This window comes from Apiospora phragmitis (genome assembly GCF_038363925.1).
Source record: "Apiospora phragmitis strain CBS 135458 chromosome Unknown utg000011l:1.0-3236445.0:1.0-3240683.0, whole genome shotgun sequence".
Taxonomy (NCBI): Eukaryota; Fungi; Ascomycota; class Sordariomycetes; order Amphisphaeriales; family Apiosporaceae; genus Apiospora; species Apiospora phragmitis.
In genome coordinates, this window is record NW_027117411.1 from 1,048,460 (window position 1) to 1,073,208 (window position 24,749).

The 24,749-nt window shown below is 51.2% G+C and overlaps 4 protein-coding genes across 4 annotated transcripts; 2 read left to right on the forward strand and 2 right to left on the reverse strand.

Annotated features, from left to right (window-relative positions):
- Window positions 1-1,593: 1,593 nt before the first annotated feature.
- Window positions 1,594-2,891, reverse strand: PG994_013121 (uncharacterized protein; the record flags this gene model as incomplete). The annotated part of the gene is given in 2 exon segments (XM_066864530.1): window positions 1,594-2,606; window positions 2,624-2,891. 2 exon segments carry the CDS (start codon window positions 2,889-2,891, stop codon window positions 1,594-1,596), a joined length of 1,281 nt encoding a protein of 426 aa, XP_066709491.1.
- A 1,673-nt stretch (window positions 2,892-4,564) lies between these two features.
- Window positions 4,565-4,903, forward strand: PG994_013122 (uncharacterized protein; the record flags this gene model as incomplete). Its single annotated transcript, XM_066864531.1, has 2 exons — window positions 4,565-4,578; window positions 4,645-4,903. 2 exons carry the CDS (start codon window positions 4,565-4,567, stop codon window positions 4,901-4,903), a joined length of 273 nt encoding a protein of 90 aa, XP_066709492.1.
- A 2,083-nt stretch (window positions 4,904-6,986) lies between these two features.
- On the reverse strand, window positions 6,987-9,995 carry PG994_013123 (uncharacterized protein; the record flags this gene model as incomplete). The annotated part of the gene is made up of 2 exons (XM_066864532.1): window positions 6,987-9,100; window positions 9,275-9,995. The coding sequence occupies 2 exons, from the start codon at window positions 9,993-9,995 to the stop codon at window positions 6,987-6,989; spliced, it is 2,835 nt and encodes a 944-aa protein (XP_066709493.1).
- Window positions 9,996-23,299: 13,304 nt separating this feature from the next.
- On the forward strand, window positions 23,300-24,216 carry PG994_013124 (mitochondrial 54S ribosomal protein uL29m; the record flags this gene model as incomplete). Its single annotated transcript, XM_066864533.1, has 2 exons — window positions 23,300-23,833; window positions 23,923-24,216. 2 exons carry the CDS (start codon window positions 23,300-23,302, stop codon window positions 24,214-24,216), a joined length of 828 nt encoding a protein of 275 aa, XP_066709494.1.
- Between the last annotated feature and the right edge of the window lie 533 nt (window positions 24,217-24,749).

A 24,749-nucleotide genomic window follows, 5' to 3' on the forward strand; every position in this document is an offset into this window, starting at 1 on the left:
AATAGACCCATGTCATGGATGATGCCATGGGATTGAGCCCACAATCCTTACAACCCACAATCCAGACGGCGCAAGCACAACACACGCTGAAGCGGCTCTGTTCGTCCAACAAGGTCTACCCCGGAAATGCATGCCTGACCAACTTACAGTGGTGCTTACACCTCGAAAGGATGCACCGGCGAACCCACCCACTAAGTGGAGGTGCTAAGAACGAGAACTTCTGAGCCACTCTGAAGTACTTAATCATGATGCGCCATGTATGCTCTTCCCTGGCTCTGTTTCTGTTTCTTTTCTTCTAGTGCTGTACCTGGATCATAGTTAAGGCCATTATTGTCCCTGAAGATCACCCCAGTCTCCAAGCTACTGATCAGCGTGGCATGCGACGCTGAACGTGTGTTTTCAAGTTCTAGGTTGGTTTTCATACGTATGTAGCAACGGAGCGCAAGGTTCAGCAACTTGCCAGCTCCCGCGGTCGGTTACGCGGCCACATCATCGTCTATCGTCATCGCCGACGGAAGATTTTGAGCATTATGGATTATAGGCAGATGGGGTTCGAAAAGTTGATAGTCAATGGAGAAGCGGAGGTACCGAGGCTCCCGGCCCACGAGACACCTATTTTCAAGTAACAAATCTCGTTCGGATTTCTTTTGCACCGGAGAAATGACATGCAATATCGAAAGAGAAAAAAAAGTTAGCCTCCAGCTCCGCAAATGCGGAAAGAGAAAACGGGTCACTGTCTAGAACAGTATGTCTCATGCTGTTACAACTAGCGGCTTACACTAAGGGATGGCCGATGAATTCAATGAAGTAAACATTCATGCGGCTTGACACGATGTTTATACTGGAATACTCTCGCCTTGCCTTAATATAATGTGGACTACATACTAGTAGATCCGGGTACATGAATTAGTAAATACTATGAAGCTAGCTGTCCGCGTTCATTGTACGGCATATTGGTGGCCAGCTATATCTCCATGGCAGTAACGGAATCAAGCCGTTTTAGGGGTCCAGTAGAGAATATACGCCGGTGTTGCGGCGGCACGAGTATGGATGAATGGCACCCAAGGTAATTGCAAACCCTTCATATTATAGCAGTGAGACCCATCGTCTTAGAAATCACGGTTTGTAATCAACAGTGGTAGTTAAGAATTTGTGATCCTTTGATTCATGTTCATACTGTAAAACGCCATGATATCACGATCCTATTTCGTACCCATCTGCAAATGCATCTAATGTGAAAGTACGCCACGAGACCATCCAAGATGGAACTGCCAAAAGAATAAAAAAACGCCTAAATGCCATGCTTCAAGGTATGTAGTTGTACAGGAAAACAGAGGAGGGTATGGGCGCCAAAATCAAATGAACTCCGCTTGACGCTTTCAAGAATTGAGAGTTGGCTGTGTCCATATCACATGACTATACCACGTGAGGTGCATGTCGGCATCGACATCTCGCCTCCGCGATACGTTAAATCGACCCTTTCTCAGCTATGCCCATGCTGAACGACCAAGAAACCCTCCTCTTCACCTCATCCCTCGAGCTCCATGGTTACGATGCCTACACGCAACACCTGGCCATCACCGCCGGCTTCCATCAGTCGTCCTGCTGGGCCAGAAGAGTTCCCGGGTACATCCCGCCGAGGAGGACGTACTCCTCAAATGGCTGGCAGCTGATCGTCTTTCGCGAGGCGCGAACCCAGCCGGGGCGCGGTACCGGCTCCCAGGACTCATCCGTCAGTGGGTAAAAATTATATGACTCGTGAGATGAGAAGCCGTGGGGTTCGCACTCAAATATGCCTTCTAGATGCATCCGTTCCAGCTTCGACATCTTGGTCCGCAGCGCGGTAAACAGTGACTTGAATGTTCCTTCGTGCAGATGGACTCCTCCAGTCGAGGCCGAAAAGGGTTTCGCCAGCCCACGGCCACCAAGACGTAGCCGCTCCAGAGTAGAAGCATGCAGAGCCAAGAAATCCCGAAGGTCCTCTTCCTCACATGAAACACCTTCCAGGGTCAGGTCGGTCAGCTGAGAATACCGGAAGCCATTCAGCATTTCTCGGAAGGAAAGGACGAATTTGGAATCCCAGCTGTTGTAAGGGTGGAAAGCGAGCTTTAGATGCTGCAAGTTCTTGGGCAACTGCAGCAGATATCCTAGACCGTTTACGGCCTTCACCGCCGAGGCCGGGCCCTGTAAGCCGGACGGGTCTATGGTTAGATTAAGGCGTGATAAGCTTGCGAACGACTTCGCGTGGTTGAACCAGTGCCTGCGCTGGTCGGGAATCTTGAAAATCTCCAAAGGAAACCGGTCGATTGTGAAGGAGGAGAGCCGTACGCTGTGTAGAGCGAAGATGATGGCATCCAGGTTTTGGTAGGCCGCGGCCCGGTTCATCCTCCGACAGCCCGGCACCTCGTAAACCTCGCGCAGGATTTGATTGTCGAGGGGGCATTGGGTGAAAGTGACCTCGACGTGCTTCAGGTTGGGAAGAGAAGTAAGGGCCTCCCTGAGATCATCGCGGCGCGTATGGAACTGGGCCAGCGACTTGCGCCCGCGCTTGATCTTCTCGAACTCGAAAAAGGCAGCACTGAGCACATCGGAGCGGTCCTCCGGAGCTCCAGGAAATGCCGACCGTAGGCGGCGTGCCTGGCATCGTAATCGTCCAAGTCGGAAAGGTTTATGACAACGGTCTCGATACTGCCCCGCAACTGGTGGTGCAAGGCGATATTGTGAAGACGGTCTATGTCATTCCGATAGCTCAGGACGGTGAAGCTGGGTGACAGCAAGTACTCGTATCCCACATTAGCCAAGGTGGAGTTGACCTCGCGCAGTACCTTGGTAGAAGGAAAATCGCAGTAGCTGTAGATGAGCCGCAGCAGCTCGACCGGTAAGGCTTCCATGAGTCTCGGAATTAAAATGAGGTGGGCGCCCTTTTTTCGTCCAAAGGGGTGGTCGTGGTGGGGGAGGGGCCAAAAATAGCAAAGACAACCAACGACGGATGGGAGGGACAAAGTTGGAGATAGATATGTAGACAGATGGATCGATCGATGTAAGCCGAAGAAATCAAGAAAAGAGCCGTGAGGTATGTTTCGTTCGTTCTTTTGCTTCTAACCCCCCACGATTAGACAATTGCTGCCGACAGCGAGGAAATCTAATAATAAGAACCAGTCTATGTATGTATGTATAATAAAGAAAACCAGTCAGAGTAGTAGCGGGAGATGGGGGAGGATGGCGACCGTCTATTTAACAGGAAGCGAGACAAAGTGGCGGAGAGACTAGAAAAACAGTCATGCTTTTCTGCACCAAGCCTCTTCGCAATGCGATAGCCTTGACAAGCTGAGAGAAGCATGTATTCTCGTTCTGTCGGTGAGAGTGAGACACACATCGGCCATGCAATGTGGATATTTCGGTTCAAATCAAATAGTCGACTAGGCCAGGGTATGATGGGTTTTTGGGTTTTTTCTTTTTTTTTTCCCTTCACGCTCGGGAAAACAGTTTTGCACTTGTCTACATGGACGGAGGTCATTGGTAGCAATGGCGGGATGTAGTGAAGCTTACGCCAGCTGGGAATGCATGTTGTTGAGCGTTCCCAATAAGGCGGTAAGCGAAAGCATGTTATGCTGCTGGTATGCCCGTATGAGGTACGTATTCCTTAGAATCCTTACCCGAGCTACAGGTATGGATATGGCATCTCCAGTGAATAAACCCTACCTAGCATACCGACTTAGATGACTACATCATCATACCTTGTTCTAACCCTTGGGCTTCACCTGCATCGCCCGGAAGTTCTGCCTTCCCACTTTTCCTGCGCTCTATTCCTTTTGACGTGGCAGTAAACCATGGAGAGGGACGGTTTATGGGGACGGAGGGCAAAAGGCGGGATAGCGAGTGAGGGAGAAAGGAAGGGGCTGCAAGTACCTGCATTAACGGCACTGATCTGTTGGTAGCGATTAGGACCGCCTCTGTAGGCCCCCAAGGCCCCCTACATGCCTAGCCTAGCCGACTTTATTGACGGGTAGTAGTTTGGTTTTCCCGGCGTGCCTACATCTGCATGTACAGAAGCTTATACATACCCATCTTCTACTCCACGTGGTGATTCGCTTGCTCCTCCTAGTTTAATGGGTTCTGCTCTTCCACACTCTGCCGCCGGGGAACATCACGCGCGAGCATCCTCGAGTGCATCGGGTTTAGTGTCAAGAGCCCAACCGTCCAAGTACAGTAGTCGTGTGCCGCGTGGTCGGTCTCATCGACTTCTCATTACACTATCCAGATCCTTGGAGAGATTTACCAGACCAGACCACCGACTCGTGGCACCTCGCTCACCACCCTACGAGCCTCTCTCAGCTCAGTCACAGTCACAGTCACACCGACTATCTGATCCATCCCGTTTCTTAGTCTTGTCCTGCAGGGGCCTATCACGTCCATCCCTTCCATCTCGCCAGAGACCAACCCAGCTGATTTCCCACACACTCACACAAACAAGCCCGCCAGTCCGCCCGTTCACGCTCACCGAGAACCCCGACCCCATCCACCCATACCGTTTCGTGCAAGGTGAGCGGGCAAACAGAAACAAATGTCGGTCTTGCAGTAAGCAGCATCCACTCCTTCTAGAATCCCTCATAAACTTCTGACATGAACCTGCAAAACAAAAAGATCGTTCCGGAACCTGTCCCCACGCATGCGCCTGGGTGTAGGCCTTGGCCTGCTGGCTTGGGGCGCCGTCGGCCTGCAGTTGTCCGACCGTGCAGAGGACAGGTACGGCTTCAAGGCCAGTGACGAGGAAAAGGCTCGCCTCAATCAATTGGCCCCGAGAATCATCACGGTGGACAGAGACACCAGCAACAACAACAACAACAACAACAACAACAACAACAACAGCAACAGCGCCGGCGACAACACCAAAGACCGGTGAGCCGTGTGCGACGGGCAACTGGGCCAGCCTTTTTCCACTACAGGGGTTTTGCAGCAGGCGGTGAAGCCTCATTAATCATCTGCCCCACTCCCATATACAATCAACAATTCAAAGCCCCTTGATTGATTGCCTATAACTCCAGTCCACTGTCAGGCTCCGACAGGCCATCGATCTTCGTCAATTTCGGCCCATCGCTTGCTGGCTGCCTCTGTCATCCATACATTGCAGGTGCTGTGGAACGATGTCGCATTCCCAGTTCTCATAGCTTGTTCAACCAACGACCACTCGGCCTGCCTGCAGAGTGCAGAGCTACTGGACAAGCCCGGAAGAAAGATCTCTTTACATCTTCGATAAGACGATGGTGCCAGGCCCTCCCTACATTTGCCATGGATCACTGCCGTGGGGTTGGACGATTTGCATTTTATTGAGTAATAGTACTACTGTTTCGTATAGCCCCCGCGCCTGTTGTTAAGAAATCAGCGACGAGTGCTACTTTGCCCATCTCGTGCGGTCAGTGGTAATGATACCACACAACTCACAAGCAATCCCAGCTCTTCCCAGCAATACGCAGCTTCTGCCCGGCATCACGGCAGAACTGATCGACTGATCAACTGATGGCAATAGCGTCATGTGGCACGGTCTCCCAGAATACGTGCAGGTTAGACTCGCACGGCAGCTTACATGACAGACAACCCGGACCACACACAGATGGCCATGTCGTTGCTGACTGTGAGCTTTGCGCATGAGGCCCTTTTCGTTTGCCCCCGTGCTACCTGCCGGCCTCGCAGACCTTCCCCGCCATTCGTATGAAAAGAATAAGAAAAGAAGCTGGTGAGCCTGTGTGTGCGCTGGAGCATGATCGGTCATCGTCCCGGCCGATCTCTCTCGCCCGACACAGATACATAGATTATCCGGATGATACCCGTCATGTCAGCATGGCATCCAGAACCTTGCTCGCCTTGTCAGAGTTGCAGCTCCTCTCTTGCATTTGATGACCCAGACAAAGAAACTTTTATATAGATGGGTGAGTATGTATCAAACACGTGTCATTAAATGCCCTTCAGTAGTATCATCAAGCCACTGCACGCGAATACGAGAGTGCCATCTGGAGCTACATATTGCATTCTCTCCCTCTTCGTACATGCGTCCCAATGCCCTCTTCTGACTTACACTCCCGCCTATTGTGGTCACACACAGGTGGAACCTCGTTGTAGTGGGAGAGTTTCAACCCGGATCTTCGAGTGCTCTCCGAAGCTGCAGCACCTGACCGACCGTCCGCTTCAGGTGCTTGTACCCAGGACACGGCGCCCACGCCATTCATGTGGCCTGATACGTATAGGGGCATCAGGAATAAGACAAGACACTTGTGCTTGCATACGAACTAGGACCCGATATATTACCTACACTCCTGATTATCACTACAACAAAAGGCTGCTACACGGTCGCGAACGGAAGGGGGTTCCTGCCGACCCCTGCCCGACAACTCAGGTACCTGTCAGGGTGACAGTGAGACGCAGGTATTGTAATGATTGCCCATGGGCGAGCAATCCTGTCTTTGCCTTCTTCACTACTTCGTTAGGGACGTTTTGTTTAATTGGTAAACACATAGCAGCAAAGCATCATCAGGTGAAATCGCGATCGTGGGTCATATACGTATCGATTTTTGGTTTCTAGCCATCTTCTAAACACAGGAACGTTAAATACACGCGTGATAACAAGGAGTAAACGCCCTCGACACAAGCTCTTTTTCGTCAGTACAATCGCATGGAATTCCAAGGAGCCACCTTTCCGTCAACATGAACCGTCACCCTCATAAACATCCCCTGATCAAGGGACAAACCACGATAACCCCAAGCCCTTTCTATGTGTCGAGTCTAATGCAGAAGTTAAAGCCTGTCTATCTTTCGCAACCACGCCCGGGAAAATGCAAAGCAAAGATGCCGCCGTCATGCCAGTCCGATGCAAGTTGAAGGATCGAAACATTGTTCCAAAAAGCCGTCCGAAACAAGAGGAAAAAAGAAAACGCCGCCGAATGCTGAAGAAGTCGCCATTGAAACGTAAGGAATAGTAGACGCCACCACGTTCAGATCTCAGTCTTGACAGATGGGATGCTGGGCGAATCCACCACCTGTGGCAACGGTCTGAAAAGACTTGCCATGTTGAGAGTAAGATCGTGAACACCGTAGTCGTTGTCAATATCGCCAACAGAGCCCAGTTCTTCGCGACGGGAAGCCCCATCCGACATCACCCAGCTCTTCACTGATTTGAGTAGATGCATGACATGAGCCATGCGCTGATCAGAAGGCATTTGAAGATCGGAATGTTTTCCGTTCTTTGCAAGGTATTTCGCCAGCCAGAAGAAATGGATGCCATCACGACAGAAACCGTAACGCCGCGGACTTTGAACCGATGGTGGAAATTGAATGGCCATGTCCATGTCCCAATTCGATTTGAACTTTTCTAATGCAGTACAGAGGGACTTGTACGCCCCTGGTGAAATCCCCTGGTTCAGACCAGAAACTGGAGTAGCTCTGCCGCTGTTGTTGGCACTGGCCGTAGCACTAGGTGGTGCTGAGCCTGGTTTCATTACCCAATCGTTTTGGGACAATGGCGTTGAGACTGAGTTGAGGGCAGCAAGACTGCCATCCACATGTGCACGACGTATTTGAGCTAACAAGGCGTGTATGAGGATGAACTTTCCATACAGATTCGTGCTTCCGGGGTGGATCTGATAGGATTCATGGAACAGAGCTCTGACGGCAAGGTCAAGTTCGGGCTGTTTGCTTCGCTGAGAACCATCAGGATTTCGAATTTTGGCAGCGTCCGATCCGTACAGATGTAGAGCTTCTGCACATTCCATCGGGGTCTGTCCCTCCCAGGCAGCATCATCAGCCGGCAGAGGGATATGCATTTCGGACACATCGAATTGAGGAGGGCTATTGAAGTACAGACCGTGTGACACATCAGACAGGTAAATCAAGTGCATCAGACGGATCCGGCGCTCTTGCTCGGTCCAGACGTTCCAATCAAAATCTTCAGGGCGAATGCTCTGCAGATTCATATGTGGCTGATGAAGAACGCTGTAAAGATATGAACTAGACGACACCCGTAGCAGGTCGTATCGCCGCGCAATGTCAGCAACTTGAGGGAACAGATGTCTCGCACTTTCTCGCTGGATGGGTGTGCCGTGCCAAACCAATAGAGCAATCAAGAGCGTGAGAGCCTGCAGCTTTTCTATCTGTAACTTGTCATTGCCTTGTTCGTTTTGAATTGGATTAGACTGGACTCCGCCAGAGAAGAAGCCCGAATCTCGTTCAAGAGCAACCTTGACAAAGTTCATCATGTCTCGAACCTGTGCCGGCGTAACACGGTCAGAATAGCAAGCTCCAACGCAACACATGCCCGCAATGAGGCCTGTGTAAGCATCGAGAATGCGAAAAGTCGGAATGTGTAGAAATGAGAAATGGACGTGGAAGTGGGTATATTTTTCGAGGAAATCTTTGATGTTTGCAGGCGAAAAGTAGGCGTTTACACCGGCCGTCTGGGAGGTAACGACAGTGCCAGGAGGATAGAAGAAAGTTTGGATCTGATTAGAGAGACGTTGGTAAGGGTCATTGACAGTAGGCGGGGTCCCCCAGTTGGAGAAGAAGAGTGATCGGTCGTTGAGGTCGTTCGGGGCGGCTCTCTCGGTCTCGCCGTTATGCGGGTCTGTTTTGGTTGCGATCTGATTCTGTCCAAGATTAGGAGGTGGGAACGAATTGACGTAGGTATCTTGCGCACCAGGCTGGAACAGGGCCCAATCAATGGGCCCTTGGGGATTGTTGGATCCTCCGAACATAGGCATGCCATTTTGGCCTTGAGGCATGTTGTAGCTGGCGAGCTGAGGGTTGATGTTGGAAGCCATGGTTCCCTGAACGTCGTTGCCATAGACGGACCCGTTGTTTGTCATGCTGCGTCGGTCGCGGTTCTGCTGGTCATCCATACGGCTGATACTGCTAGATCTCGAGAGCTGGTTCTGGTCATTGGGCATGTTTGACATATTGTCGGACATCTGGACCATTCCAAAAGGGTGGACAACGTTGTCTCCTTGCATGCTGTTCAGTCCGTTCATTTGGTTCATTTCACCTTCCTGGGCTTTTTGCTGAGCGGCAGCATGCTTCTTAACGTGGGCTTGGGGGTGAGACAGATGGCTCGCCCCTGTAGGATTTCCTCGTCTGATGGAACACTTCTGGAAGTGTCTCTTGAGGATATCGCTTCGGGAAAACGTATCGCGGCATAAAACGCACATGTAAGGGCGGTCGCCGGTATATCAGTTAAAATGTCAGCGTCCTTCTTCCACACGCGCAAAGGCACGGCAGTTGGAGTACTTACGGCGCAAAAGATGGCGCTTGAGATGCTTTGCATGGAGGTAGGTTTTAGTGCAATGCGGGCATGGGAACTTGCCATCTGCATCCTTCTGGGGGATGACAGTGTTCTTAGAGGCGCCGGCCCCAGTGGGGGCAGCAGGTCGGCCAGGCGCGCTGGGCAGAATACCGCGGCGGCCTTGGGAACCAACCACATGGGTAGGCTGCTCGCTGTCCTGCAGAATCGACTGCTGCGGCATCAGGGGACTCTGCGCGTAAGGCGAAGAGATACCGCTCTGGGGCATGACACCACCTGCGGGCATAGGGCGCAAGACAGGGGGGCGCGAGGCAGGTGCTGGGGCAATTGGCTGCTGGTGGGATTGAGCCACCGAAGCCTGAGGCATCATGGAAGAGGTAGTTCCATACCCCTGGTGGGGTGGGTTATAGCCGCCCATCATCTGGGGATAGCCTCGAGGCGGGCCATTCTGAGGGGGAGGGTAGTTGCTCATGTTGTTGTTAGGCGTCGGTGGGTTGGGAGTACCAGGGGTTCGAGGGGTATGAGGGTGACTGTTGTAAACCGAGTGCATAGCAGGGTTGGTATGCGGCTGCAAAGGCGGCAGGGTGTGCTGGGCCAGGTGGCCGTTCTGATGCAACTGGCCGTTTTGAAGCTGATGAGGCGAGATGGCAGCAGGTGATGGATAGCTAGAACCCGATGTGCCTATGACATTAGGGTATTGAGAGCCGTCCATATCCCGGAGACGCGACGTTACCGAACACTACAAGAGAGGGCACCGTGTTAGCAGGAAGTTCTGTCAGTGAAGGTAGATCCGCCTCACAATCCCGATTTTTGAACTGAAAGGAATCCCTTGAAAGAACGAGTCCAAGACGCGTTCTCTCAACTCGACAACTGTTTAGTCGAGACGTGGGAGTGCTGCAAGGCTTTCTCACGAACGATGCAAAAGCAAGCGCGCGGAGGATCGAGAGTGGGGATTGTCGCGAACACAAGATGGATACCCGTCCAAGACGCGCAAATCCTGCCGACTTTTCGAACTTTCTTCTTCTTCTCGACAGAGCACAATCAACCGACAGGTCGAGAGTGTTCAGATCAAAAACCCGAAGAAATCCTCCACTTGATACCGGACGAGGGTGGTGGTGACGCTGTCGCCAGTAATGCGTGATGCTATCGCGATACTTGGACAAGCTTCAAATGTGGGTGGCGTGGCGTTGTGTAGGTTTAGAGTGGTGAAGTGGGCAGGCAAGGAGATGGAAACAAAAATTCTGGTGATGAGGGGAATGGTGGTTTTTGGGGTAGAATTGGGGCCAAATGGAGCTCGGTGGATGAAAAGGTAGTTCGTGAGGCTCCAAGGTCCAAACTAGGTAGTGGCAGTGGGAAAAGGGTAGGAGAAAAATAAAAAACAACAAAAAAATAAAATACTCACAGAACGAAAATGCCTGATCTGGAGACAGCTGATTGTGTGAGTGATGCGAGAGGAGTGGGTGAGAGACTGGAAGCGAGTCTGTCTGCCTTTCTGCCTCTTTCTGCTGTCTTTCTGCTCTCTGGCAATGCCTGTCTGCTTCTTGGCCTTCGCGCTCTGTCTGCTGTCTGATGTCTGACTGCCTGCCTGGTCTTTCTACTACTGCTGCACGCACGTTGGAATGGGTATGGTATGCAGTATGTAGTAAGTAGTATGTGGATTGGGGGTGATGGGCGGGCAAGGCGAGTCCCAAAAGAAGAGTTGTTTGTAAAGTGGAGAATTGGATCCCCTTCGAGGGCTGTTACGTGGTGAGGAGCCTTCTTTATTCTATTCCGCAGTCTTGCCGCCGCCCTGGTTTTTTTTTTTGGGTCCTCTGGGAGCGACTCGTATAAAATTTCCTCCACTGCGGTTGACCTGGGTAGAAGGGTAAAGATGGGTTTGGTTCTCACTTGGACGTGGTCCTGATAGGTGCAAGAGCAAGGAACTCCAGACAGGACCTTCTGAGAACTGGGAAGGAGACTGGCTGATGGTGGGAAAAAAGAATTGAGATAAAACGATAAAAGGGACGGGAAAAAATTAATAAAAAATCTGGAAACCAGGGGACGGAGCAGAGGCAGGCAGTGGCAGGTCCAGGTACCTCGAGTACCTTGAGCTTAAAAGCGGGGCTATTTCTTCGAGTGCCGTCCAAAGAACCGTTGATCGGCCGTGTGGTTGTAATTGTAATGGCTGCAGATTTGGTACTGGGTAGCCAAAAAGTGGGTGACGATAAATGATGAGACGGGGTCGTCAGGATTTTCTGAAGATTGGTAAGACAGTGCGGATTGGACCTACCCTATACATCTGGTATATTCACATCCACTTACACACTCTTACAATAAGGTACATCCTTACCTACACGCTCACACGCACGCATGCGCAGGGTTCTGATGAACTGTCTCGCCTGGTCACGAACCGGGGGGTAACAAAAATGCCCTCTACCGCCATCTATTCGTCCTGGTAGCCAAGTACAGGTACAGCTGCAACGCGCAGCGCCGCGCCGATTGCATATTGGGCCGAAGATTGACGGAAGGTGAAGGGGCTTCTAGCTAGCTAGCTGTGCTTTACTGTCCTTCATGCTTGCTTGGATGCACTCGATTGGATGTGATGTGTTCCAATGCTGTAAATGTTTCCAGACGAACACTCGACACGCAGATACTCATAGACCACACTACTGTGGTACTAGGGGTTTCCAAGGGGGGAGAGAGCTGTGAGAGGACCGCTTGTCGGTGTGGAGCAATGCACGCCAGCAGGGGGGTACACTCGTTGTACACAATAGAACCGTGCTGCTCCACAAAGGAGCCGCCGATACATACGCCAGTCGCGCTTCAAGCAGGTTAATGCTGGTGCTAGGAATTGATCTTTGCTTCCCAGCCCACCGCCTGTGCCTCGGGCCATTCAGGGATCTATTCTTGAGTCCATGAAACCGCTACGTTTGACACGTAGGGCCATTGTATCTTGATGCTCCCATTTCCGATTCCATCTTGCTTAATACGTACTGTGCGGTGTGAGAATGGGTGAGGGAGGGAGGGTGAGAGACAGTGAAGGAGAAGAGGGAGATTTGAGACAGTCCATCGCGAGGAAGTTGAATAGATACAGGTAGAGAGTACACGTCCAGTCACATTAAAGAGTTGATTCGTAGGTACATGGGAAAAGAGCCAAGGAAGCAAGGCTTATATTATTAGTAACCCGTGGGCGTGAACGAGCTGTAATGTTCCGTTTCATGGGGGATATGCTCTTTTCCGGTCCTGGTCAGCTCAGACATCTGTCGGATATAGTTGGGTACCTCGCTTGGCGGTGTATCTGATGGGTTCTTACCTGTTCACTGTCGCATTTGCCGGGCGAAGGGGATCAACTACATACACCTGTGTACCAGACGTACATAGGAGGGCTGGCTACCTCCTCCTATCAGCTCGTCTTGTTGCTAGCATTGGTTAATAACGTTAGTTTCTCTTTGCTCAATCGCCTTGGCCTGCGGTTCTACGCATTCTGCCTGCGCAACCCAATTCATGCATCTTCTGTCCAATCAGCGCCTTGTTGTCCAATTTCTACATTCTAGCATCACGGATGGGCGCAGTACTTTGCGATGCCGCACTACCGCTGTAAGCTGCCAACGTTGATCCTTGTGGGTGAATTCGCCAGGTTGGTGTCATTGGGAAATACAAAGTAAGAGCATGCTGTGAAGTCACGTCGTGCTTTCAAAGATAGACGTGCGCTGGATAGAGAGCGAGCGATGGCCGTTGGTGTATCATGTCGTTTCGTACCCTGGAAATGTACATACCTCATCGGGGCCAAAATCTCAATTTGATGCTAAGAGTTGGCCTCAACATGCCGCCTTAAGCCGCCATGGCGACGGCTGCTGTGCATGCACATATCGAATGTTTATCGACGTAGGAGAGGTGATGTCTTCGTTACTGGCCCCTTGGATTGGCTATTCTGGGAGACCAAGAACGCAGCGATTGTTTGGTGGAGGACCAGGTGCATCATCGGAAGCCATGCCTATGTTTTTGTCCAGGTCAGTCAACACTGCAATCGCTCGCCGGAAGGGTGACCAAGCAAGATATCACATGATGCAAAGGAACTAAATATCACAATCGATTAATGACGAGCCAATTGGAGGCTTCGCTCTCTGTCCGATCAAGGAGCTCGGCCGTAATCCAGCGAGAGAATAAGGGATGCCCGCGGTCGGACGGAAAAACAAAGGAACAAGACAAGTTCATAACGATTCTTCCATATCAGGCTTGGGCTTGGGATCGCCAAAGTGCGCTCTTCAAAGTGGCATCTGGTGCACCGAGTAGCGACTGTCTCATATGCAATTTGCAGGGATCGGCTTTGGCTTCCAGGCCGGTCGAAGATATCCGTCAGGCGGATGAAAAATGAAATGACTAGCAGCAGCTAGACAGACATCGAGCATACCGCGAGGTGTGAAAGTCGGTCTCCATGGCACCGCCGAACTATACATGTATACGGACAGGCGATAACCATATCCCAAAAGTCGACCGCCGCGATAAATTCATCCCCTCATGGGGCTCCCGCGATGACTCCAGTTTTTATGTCCTGAAAACCGCCGGGTGCGCGGTTGATGCGGATGCGGATGCGCGACTCGGAGGATGGTGGGTCAAGTCTTGTTGTTCTGGCTCGAGGAGTTCAGACCAAAAATTCGATCGGTTGGGCTCCGTGGCATAAGACTGAGCTTCGGCATTTCGGCCCTCAGACACCTGGATGATCATTTTCGATGCACCCCTTGCGGTCAATGCTGCAACCTGCTGCCTACCCATCAACCATTCGAATATGCCACTCGAATATGGCGGTGAATCGTTCCCCGGTCGGGTATAGGTATAGGGGACAAGGTCACAATGTAACACTTCGAGATGATGTCATCACGAAGCATGCGCTCTTCTCCCCGACAAATTACCTAATGTCTACATACGGTGGTAACTCGTAACCCCTGTTCGGTCAAGCATAGGTACCGTGCAGCGCGTGTTTGCCCGCATGATCGATCATAAGAGCACATTACAGCTCGCCAGACAGAGTCTCGTGTATCGAAAGTACAGAGAAGCCATGGGTTCTCAATTAAACCAAGTGCCTGTCAAATTCAACGTCCCTATGATCCTGAGCCATTCGAGGCTATTACGAACGAACACACATAAGAAAGAAAAGAAGAAGAACAAACGCAAACACCGCCCAATCACGCCCATTGGAGGCTGATCACCCAAGGAGATTTCTCGGCGTCGCCACGGCACAAAAGTACTACAGCTTGTTGCTTGCTAAGCGCTCTTGGCATTGTGTATTTTTTTTCCCTCCCCCGTGATAGTGCCTCTCTGGCCATTGATGGCCAAGCTTATTGGTGCCTCGAGTAAACTACTCGACCACCCTTCAGTACACCTCGGCCATGGGTCCGGGATTCCGGCAGAGAACGAACGATGCAAAACGTCGAGGTCTGATAGCGTTCTGATTCATGTTATCCCACGATGGTGATGAAAGCTAACTGCTTACGAGTCAAGCGAAACCACCCCAAAACACACATCCTAGGTTACGTATGGGCCAACCTGGTCACCGCCTTGAGCGTCCAGGGAGTAAACAGTGTGAGACGAGTGTGGGAGAGCGGCACTTTCCATTCAGTCGCGCGCGCAATGTTACTCGTCGGTAATTTGCTCTTGACGGACCTAATTGAAGGGGTAAAAATCTTCCGTTCATCAGGAGGTTCTATGAAGTTTTAGTCTGTATACGTGCCGCAGAAAGGAGTATACTGCTCGCATGTATTGGTCGCCCAGTCCCAATGCATGTGGAGAAGGCATAGCTGCCCTGCATCTTTTTACTGGTTACTGTACATACCATCAGTGTACAATGTATGCTCTGGTGTGGTGTTCTGCTCTTCTGAGAAAAGGTCGTGGGGCCCATTTTCATCCCGTCTCAGACCCTCAGGCCATCAAAGAAGATGCTGACTGATCAGCCGTCGTGGGGTACACGTACAGTATCTTCAACATGAAAATGGCATGGCATGTCATGGACCATCTTTTGCACAAACCACTACCAGCCACCAGCAGTCTGGCAGTCATGGATGGACTGAAGTGCTGTCACGCTGTACGACATAACAAGTGGACCGCCGGATGCTCCAGTCGGGTACAAAGATCTCAGTCAGTTACATGGCCCCTGCCCTGATTGATAAATATTAGGGTGAGGCTGGACGGCAGCGAGAGAGAAAGGCTCAAGGGCTCAGCGAGAGGCTCGGAGACCCATTTCGTGTAACCTACGGCGCGGTAAGCGAACAGAGGGACCCATTCTCCATTCCTTCGACGGGTGTTCTTCAAGATGGGTCTGTACACCCTCAGAAACAGATTTTAGCCTTCGGGACCCTCGACGTAGCCATGGGCGCGCTCCACATCCCACATGGTCCGTCAGACTGCTGCAGGCGCCAAGATCAGATAGAGGACCAGCAATCTCACGATGGTGTTTTGGTGTCTTCCCCTTCATCTCAAATGCATCGCAGTAAATTTATCGGCGTTACGCAATCGGGTAATGATGGCGGCAACGCTGGTTTGATTATTGTACTGCGCGCTGCTCGCATCAAGATATCTCGGCCCCTCCACCAACGGCTCAGGCTTGCCGATGACAGGCAGTAGGCAATACTGCCGTAGTATTCCCGCTGAAGCCAAGGCTAGCCTCATTTTGGGTAACTGTCATGGAATGGAATTTCCGTACTGTGTGTGTGTGTGTGTGTGTACGTAGGTACTTTTCCTTCCCTCGAGGAGGTGTAGGACGCTACATACAGTAGTGCCGTCAACTACCTACATGTCTAGTAGATTGGGGGCCCTATCTAAATATTAATGAGACTACTACTATTAGTCCGGACGGCTCCTTGGATCCTGTGCCGCCTTGCTAGATTTTCCAATTATCGCGTAATGGATGATAACCGTTAAGGAAAAGTCACGTTTGGCTTTTAATATGTCCGAATTAGACAGAGCGTGAGAAAAGCATGACGGCACGCATTGCATAGTCGTGCGAGGCATATTTCTACGAATGCTTGAGAAGTACTACCTACTACTACAACACTGACTCCCAGATTACCGATGACAAGGGGGAGGGGATGACAATCACGTAACGTCATTAATATTGCACATATTGAACATTATCCTATGCACGGGATGTTTTCTGCATGTACCGACCCAGGCGTGACGGATCAGTCATCTACGACCGTTTAACAATGCTGCCTTGCTAGGACTAGCTCTCAGAGCTAGCTGTGGCGTACTTTCCCTCTTCGGGCATCACGCCTCACTTGCAGGTAGAGAGTACATGATTCCCCTTGCCAAACCGAGCTTGCACCGAGCCGGACTACCTGCACCGCAGCGCGACACTATTCCGCGACCTCTCACTAACGACTTTGATACATGCCCAAAATCCTATCTCCTTGCGGCTAATTAACATGGATTATAGATGTGAACATCTCGTTGTGCAGGTAGTCATTTGAGTGCGTGATGTTGCAATGCGACGCGCCAGGCAAACCTCATATGCTCTTGACTGTCATTCGCAGTTGAAGCATCCCAGGCCAGGCATGGTGACTCGTGCAAGGCATCTTCTACATACAGCTCCCCTGGAGCGTCAAAAGTCTTGGACTTTCCACATCTGGCAATCAGATTGGAACAGCCTACGGGAGTTGGGGGTCAGAAGCAACTTCCAAGGCTCGCTGGGAATTAGTACGTCACTGTAGTTTGACGGTCTTCTCTTGGACGAGTATCATACATCTAGATGCTGTGAATACCATCTATCAATCTACTATAACTATAATTACCGTGTCTACCTACCGGCTGGGTACCTGCTGCCGTCATTCCGCATAGAAGAAACAAAACTTTTCAGTGTCAGGTCTTGTCGCGCTAGCTCTCAGGAGTTGGCGCTTTCGGACTACTCGCCGACAAGTTGGTGCTTGTCGCGGGTTGCATCTTCCTACAAGACTACGATGCATGATGGCAAGGTGGTTGCAAAAGGCTTGAGGCAGTTCCATGGCATGGAAGCGGGAGAAGAACCAGCCACCGCGCACTGCACTACGCGAAGTGTACCCTTCTTGAATCTTCACACCACACACCACCACACTTATTACTTCTTCAATCACCACGAAACGGTATCAATCTGTTTGGGATGCATGCTAAAGGTACAAATCCTTGAAAAGCGACGGCGGCACTGCCGCAATAGGAAACCCGCTTGTTCCAGGGGCTTCTGAAGATCATGACCCACCTCTGAGTAGGTAAGTATGCGACCTTGGGGGCTTGTAAATCTGGCAGTTTGATTGGGTATTCGCACAGAGGGCAAGACGAAACGGGCGCTGAGGTTCAGAACAGGGCTCTTCACTCTGGCATAGGGAGGCACTGGTTCAACTGCCAAAGCAATGCTGATGAGATCACCCGTTCAGGAAACGTCGATTCTTCCATGCTGCATCTGCATGCAACTATCTAACCTTATAGTGCCAAGTCTAGGCGTAAGTCGGGTCGGGAGGGTGTGCGATATAGGGCGAGTAACTGTCCATAGCAGTTATTGTCTGTGAGTGTGCCAACAGTGTGTAATCATTATTGAGAAGTCACAACTTGAGACGGTCAGCTTTTCACCCTTTACTTTGCGTCGCGATAACCCACTCTGCCACCGCCTTATACTCAGCTCACACTCCAATCGCCCGCCTTCCCACTTTCGGAGTTAGAGAAAAACTTTTGCGAAACAGTTTCGGTCCCAAGAATTGGTTGATGGGATTCCGCCTGCTATCGTGGTCGCATCGTGTCGAGTGCTGTTTGACAGCGCAGCAGCAGGGCGGTGAGGCGGTGAAGCCCGGCGCTGTAGCACGTACGAGTCATGCCGACTAGTCGATAGCATCTCTTTTACGCGTGCGTTCGTGTGTGGCTGGAAGGCGAGTCGAACGACGATGGCCCGGGACATGCTCGGTGAAGTACCGGCACACCCTTGTCGCCCAGGCACCGCTCTACCAGCGCATATGTACCGAGTTTCGCAGGCTAACTGAGGACCCCTTTTTGCCGTTGTGGGCTCACATAGGCAGATTAGGGGAGAGGGTGCATCGTGTAGGTGCCCAAATACTGTGCGTGATCTTCGGAACTGTGAGAAAATAGCCATCCCAGATCTGCCCGTAGTGGTAGTTGGGCCACACAGACTCCTGGACACATTCGGGTCCGGCCCCTTTCGTCCACCGGGCTTATTGTGGGCTTGGGGGCGAACCATTCGAAAGAAAGGTGGTCCTGTCGTCGTCGGAAGTTTGCCGATAAATGCGGCGCCAACCTCTGTAGGTACTGTACTTGCTGAGACGTAGTGCCGGCGTTTCCTTGCTTGCAAACTTCTCTTGATCTGTTTGGGCTGCTTTACTCAGCTCTCCATAATCACCCAGCGGGGCGGCGTTCCGGAAAGGGATGGCTTTTGCATAAAAAGAGAGCCAGCTACACGACCCACCCCTGATGTTTTATCCAAGTCCTACATAAAGTATTTCACGGCACGCAGTATGTGCCTGCCTAGCAAATATCCCATTTGGCCCGCCCGTTCTTTTTGTTTTCCTTTTGCCGTGTCTGCTCGGGCGGCCTTCCGAGTCGAGAGAAATCGATGGCATTGCTAGATACAGACAGTTCTGTCCCATAGTCTGACGCTGCATTAGAGTTGGGAGCATCGTGGCGGATCCGGCGACGCACGCGACGTACCGTGAGGAACCTAACGCGAGGTCTCCCGTGTTATTTATGCATACTATGCAGCGCATTTTGTGTTCTCGAACCTTCATCTGTACATATTGCAACGATATCTATGGTGATTCCGTAATTCTGCCACACTCCTCCGTAACGAACTTTGGCTTATCGTGACATGCGGACTAGTCTTCGCATGGCACTCACGAAGTACTGCTACAACCATCGTCTCTTTTCATCCATCATTCTTCCTGCACCCATTTGGATCGTCGTTCATTGTCGAATTAGATATAGCTGCGCTTAGAGCGCGTGCTCTTTTTAGACTAGATAAAATTGTATCCGTCTAGTTCTCTCCTCCTAGTGTTGCACTATTGGCTATTGGCATGAACAACAACTTGCCCAGAAAGAGGCCAGCATATCAGAACCTGTTTCACGCTATGCTGGGCCAAGTTCACGATACTGGGCAGCCGAGTGCTCCTTCTAACTTGGGCACTCATACGTGAGCCAATGCGGCAAAGACCGACTCGGAAGCAAGAATGAGGAGTTCACTAGCAGATCGTCTACGTGTAATTCTACACTATGAAGACAACAATAGTTTCTGCTCATCATGACCATTGCCAAGTTAACAGGCAGCAGAATAGTACCACTTGGGTACACTGTATGAGCCGCCTCCGAGTTGCTACTTGCCGGATTCCATGCCCGGAATGATGTACTCCCCCGACGCGCGAGTCAGTCTCACGCGTAACGTAACAATATCGAGAATCAAGACCAGCGTAGGAATACTAACCTAGTGCGGGAAAAACATCTCTGTCAAATCTGCATCTGCTTGGCAAAACCTTGACGGCAGAAGCCCGTTGTTTGCTATTTTCATGACTCGGGAACTACGAGTTCAGCCCGTCAGGTCTGGGTCCTGGGCAGTACAGGGAAAAAGAAACTGTACAAGGGGCATATGCAGTCTTGGTTCGGTATGATCTATTTCCTCAGCTGGGTGGTGTTTAGCATGTCAATACACGTCATCTGATGGGAGTTGTCGGAGATGATGTGAAATGTTTGGAGCGGATGGCATCATGGCTGACATCCAGGCGTGTAGGTGTAAGGATGAACGCCGGGCTGTTTCGATACATGCTGAAAAACGAGATACGAGTCATTTGAGATCAATCAGTAGTTGCGATGAATCCGGCTGGGCCAAGCTGTCAAGGTGGCAAGGTTTGTTTGATGTATTCGAGTCGTCGAGGTTCTTCACGTCCCCAGGCTTTGTTTGCCTCGAGTGGCCCAAGCATCTCGAGGGGCCTTGAAGCCCGTGTGTTCGCTGGTAAATATGCGGTTGTCGTTGGAACAAGCGCACAAACTTCGAGTTCAACAGGTTCTAGCTCTGCCGGCCAACATCCACAATTGCATCCGCAAGAAGAAAGGAAGCTTCTTCGGATGGAGAGAGCGCACGGGAAGTGACTCCACAAGGGGAAAGTCAGCCATGAATCCAACAAGATCTGGCTGATCTCCTCCCATCTCCATCCCCAGTGAAGTGACCCAGACCCCCATCAGCAAGATGCTTGATGCTGAGGGGTGTGTGTGGATGAGGGGAGGCCTCAGACACACCGGACACCACAAGCGAAGGTTTGACTCCATTTACAGCCGCTGTGGGTTTTGGCCTCTCTCGTCCATCCCGCTTCCCCAGAATCGGCTTCGTTCAGGTCCACCTGGACCACTTGGTAGACAGATAATAGATATCAAACTCCATTCATTCGGGAATTGAGGATCACTTCATCATCTTCTGCCATATCTCTCCTTTCCGTGTTCCTTCGTGCGCCGCTGTAAGAGTGCTTGTCAACAACGACCTTCGAGTTTCATGTACACCTGCAAAGCATACAGAAATGCCAAATCTGGCATCACGGACTGGCCATATATAAATCAAAATATCCTACCGTTGGATAGCTTTGGTCGTACAGCTACCTAGGGAACTGTTGAATACCGTGAAAACTGCCAAAACGCCATAGCACAGTATTTCCCCAACCTAACCTTTGTCAAAAACTATACACTACTAGAGGCGTACTGTTGCATTTCATCCGGATCATCAACTTTGGCTGCTGGAGAAGACTGACTTGTCAGACTGGCTACATGAGCAACCGCAGGAGTCAACATGCCCCCTATCTGCTATCTGCCGAGGGCCAGCCCTTCAGCATGATTGCAGCATATGTGAGATGGAACCATCGTCGTATGAGCTTCCCTCCTCGCATACTCTGCTGCCAGGCATGACAGGTGGACGCACAACAAGACGACGCACTTGACTCGATCGATTGCAACGGTGCTCTGTACTTTCCCTCGACAGATCTGCTTGCGCCGAATCGATTACTTCATCGTATATGAGGTCTGCCATCCATTCTACCCTGGCGCTCTTTGGTGCCTTGTGTGTCCGATGACGCAATGCGTCAACGAAAACAAGCTCAACAGCTGGCTATCCGGAACGAGTATCAAATCCTCGAGCCGTCCGATTGATCCCTGCGCTCCATCCTATTTCGGCCATACCAAGCAATTCTAGCTTCTTTGGCAGGGTGTAAGTAGCGAGATTACCGACCATGTCAAGAGATGGTGACGGCGCACGAGCACTGAAGGCACGTTCAATCAGAATAGCGTTTGGGTCATGTCCAGTTAGCTCTTGCCCCCCTAAACACTGTCCGGCCAATTCTCAGACAATCCATCTATCTCTCGCTTTGAGCACGATTCTACAATGAAAAAGGATGCCATCCGTGTCGCGCAATGTCACTTAAATGTCTCGTGAGCTCTCAGATGTCGATCCTGTGAGCCGCTCAGTTCTCGCACAAGATCTCCGGATCCTCGTTCCAAGCAGATTGACGAGTGCCCATGAAAAACGTGGCAATCCTAAGAATGTGATACCACAATCTATGTCCACCACAGCAATAGCGTCGCTCTGGCACCCTGTGGCATACATCTATAGTTATAATGATACTCATTGGGGAGAATAGAACTCGTGGCGCCATCATGCCACGCCGTGCCGGAGATGGTTGGGCGCCCGAGCATGGTTACTTCTCAAAAGGCGCATAGGTTTCCCAGTGATGAGCTCCTTTTCATTTCTAATATGGATATATGATCACAGAGAGGGTAGCCTGTTCGTTGAGTCTTTTGCTCCTGCTGGGCTGAACTGGTATGAATCGGGAAAGGAGTGCTTACTCATGCTTCTTAGAATGAAGCAAGCTTGGCAACATGCGAAGCAGATCTCTGCACAGTCGCGGTCCAGTATATTATGGTCAGCATCGAGAGGTTGATACATGCTACGTCTCTATCCCTCATACGGTTTCGTTGCAAGCAAAGCATCCATCCGAGGGGCCGGGGACTTGGCCAGGAGTGACACAGGCATAGATAGCAGACAGATATATCATATACTGCTAAGAAACGATCCGTTGCCCTTCGCATCTCGTCTTCACTATCCTTAACAAACCCATGTGTGCCGCCGCATCACCCAGGTACAACCTGTTAGCCTTCCAAGATCTGGTAGTCTGGACACAGCCTTGGACATGCGTGGCAACGAACACGAGATCTATCAACTTGTCTCTTTGCGATACCATATACTTTGGAGGTAGTGTTAGGATCTATAGTACTAGTAGGATGAACCCCTATATACTCTTCTTCGCAACCTATCTCCTTGGCTTTGATTCTCGGTAGCACTTCGGATCGCCTGTGCAGTCGGCGACGGCATAGCTGGCGGCAGGACAACTGGCTGGCGATGCGGATGCTAGCGGCAATGGATCGTGACTGACAGCACCTTTATGTTGACGAATCCCTGGCTAAGATGTTCCAATAAAAGCAGACGGAGTAGCGATGCATCGGGGTGTTGTCCACAGATCGTAAGATATGGCGACAATTCACCTTTGAATTGTGCCCGACTATCAACAGTTGGCATGTAATAGTGCCTGAAGTAGGCTATAGTAACCCATATGAACCTACCTTGGACTGATGCTGTACATTGCTGCTACCCGTGTGAGGTGTTGGGTAACGACGAGGTTGCCTGGGTATGACGCACCTCGGCATGCAGAAACGCTACGAACGTCAGAAAGACACTACAAACCATGATTCCACGAGTGTTACTCTAGCACAGCTTGCACCGCCAGCTTTTATACCGAAAAAGCGCATTCCGCAATCGCCAAAATTAAATATTGGTGTTTTCCCTTGTTGACCCCCTCACCCCCCCCCCCGGAGGTGGACTATAGTGATGTGGCTGTGTAGGTGTGGCTGAGATAGGCGGGCGCCAAGAACCTGGTTAATTTTTTGGAGACCAGCCTCAAATTGCATGAAGCTTTCCAGCACCGAGATACAGCATTACCATCTTTTTGCGCTCGAGGCACCAGGCGTCAAATCCATAACATAATGGCTGCCTCTGCGCCAATCAGGTCGTCAATTGGGCGGGTGCTGCAGCCGGCTACCAGATGCCCCCTTACAACGTCGCTGAACCTACCATTACGGGTATCGTTGTCCTGCCCGCCGAATGCTTCGTCGTTCTCCACGACATCGTCCCTCGGCGAGCGCCGGCCTACTCGTGACAACAACCGTCTCCGTGGTCTCAGCAGCATCTATAGGTCCGGGACGAAGGGACGCATGGCCGTCGACGGCTTCGCTACCCCCAAACCCGCAGACTACAAGCCCGAGATTACGACGGACCCGAACCACGGCCTCTGGGACTTTTTCTACTCCAAGGATCGGGCGCTGCCGCTCCCCGAGGAGGACTCGCAGCACGGGCGAGCCTGGATCGTCGAGGAGCTGCGACACAAGAGCTGGGAAGATCTTCATCGGCTCTGGTGGGTTTGCGCCAAAGAACGCAACCGAATCGCCACAGCGACACGAGAACGGCGGAGGTTGAAGCTGGTGAAAGGAGAAGATGAGAGCAAATTGCGTAACTACGAGGTAAATGACTATCAATCACACACTTGCACCCCATTCCCAATGCGCATACACGGTAGGAACGGGCGCTGACCAGAGCAAACCTTCAACAGATCTGGAAGACGATGAAGGCTATCAAGCATACATTAACGGAGCGATATTACGCGTGGGAGGACGCGCGGGAACTCGCCGAGAAAGACCCCGAGATTGATCTATCTGGCGAAGGCAATCCTTACACGCCGCGTGACTACTTGCAAGAGGAGGAGATGGAGCAGTTGGCCCTCGATTCCGAAGCTCCTGCGCAACAGGGAGAAGAAAAGTTTATGGAGGAAAAGCCGGCGACTGAGGCGATTGACCCCTCGAGCCTCCCGAAGACGGAGCAAACGCAAAGCTCCCCGAGAGTGTAAGAGCTTACCTATGGTCCATGGAGGAAATTTCTATATTTGCTGTATTTGTACGCCTGCCTGGAGAAGTTTGCACCGCAGCAAATGTCCCCTTAGCATAGAAAGGGGGAAGACCTTGTAAATACCACCTGTACCATCTAAGTGCACTACGTGGAAGGAAGCTGTACACTATAGGCATCATATACCACCGATTTCTTTCCACGGCACCCATGACTGATTCGAGCGGTAAATTGGTGATGGCTTAATCTCCCATGCTGCTTTTATTTGTTATATGCCAATCTATTGGGCTGGCTCCTGAGGTAGGCAATTTCGATGCTGGGGAAGGTGCTTATTAGCAGCTCGTGGGGCGCGGAGGTGATTATCAAATGGATGGATTCTCTACTGTATGTACGTATGGATGTGTCACCCTGAGAGCCTCCCAAGCCTGGGAATGAAGGCACTGGAACAGAGGCCTGGCACTCTACTCAATGCCAACAGAGGTGCATGATGTATTGGAAGGAGTTGGAACAAAGTCCAGACGCGGCAGGCTTCAGTCG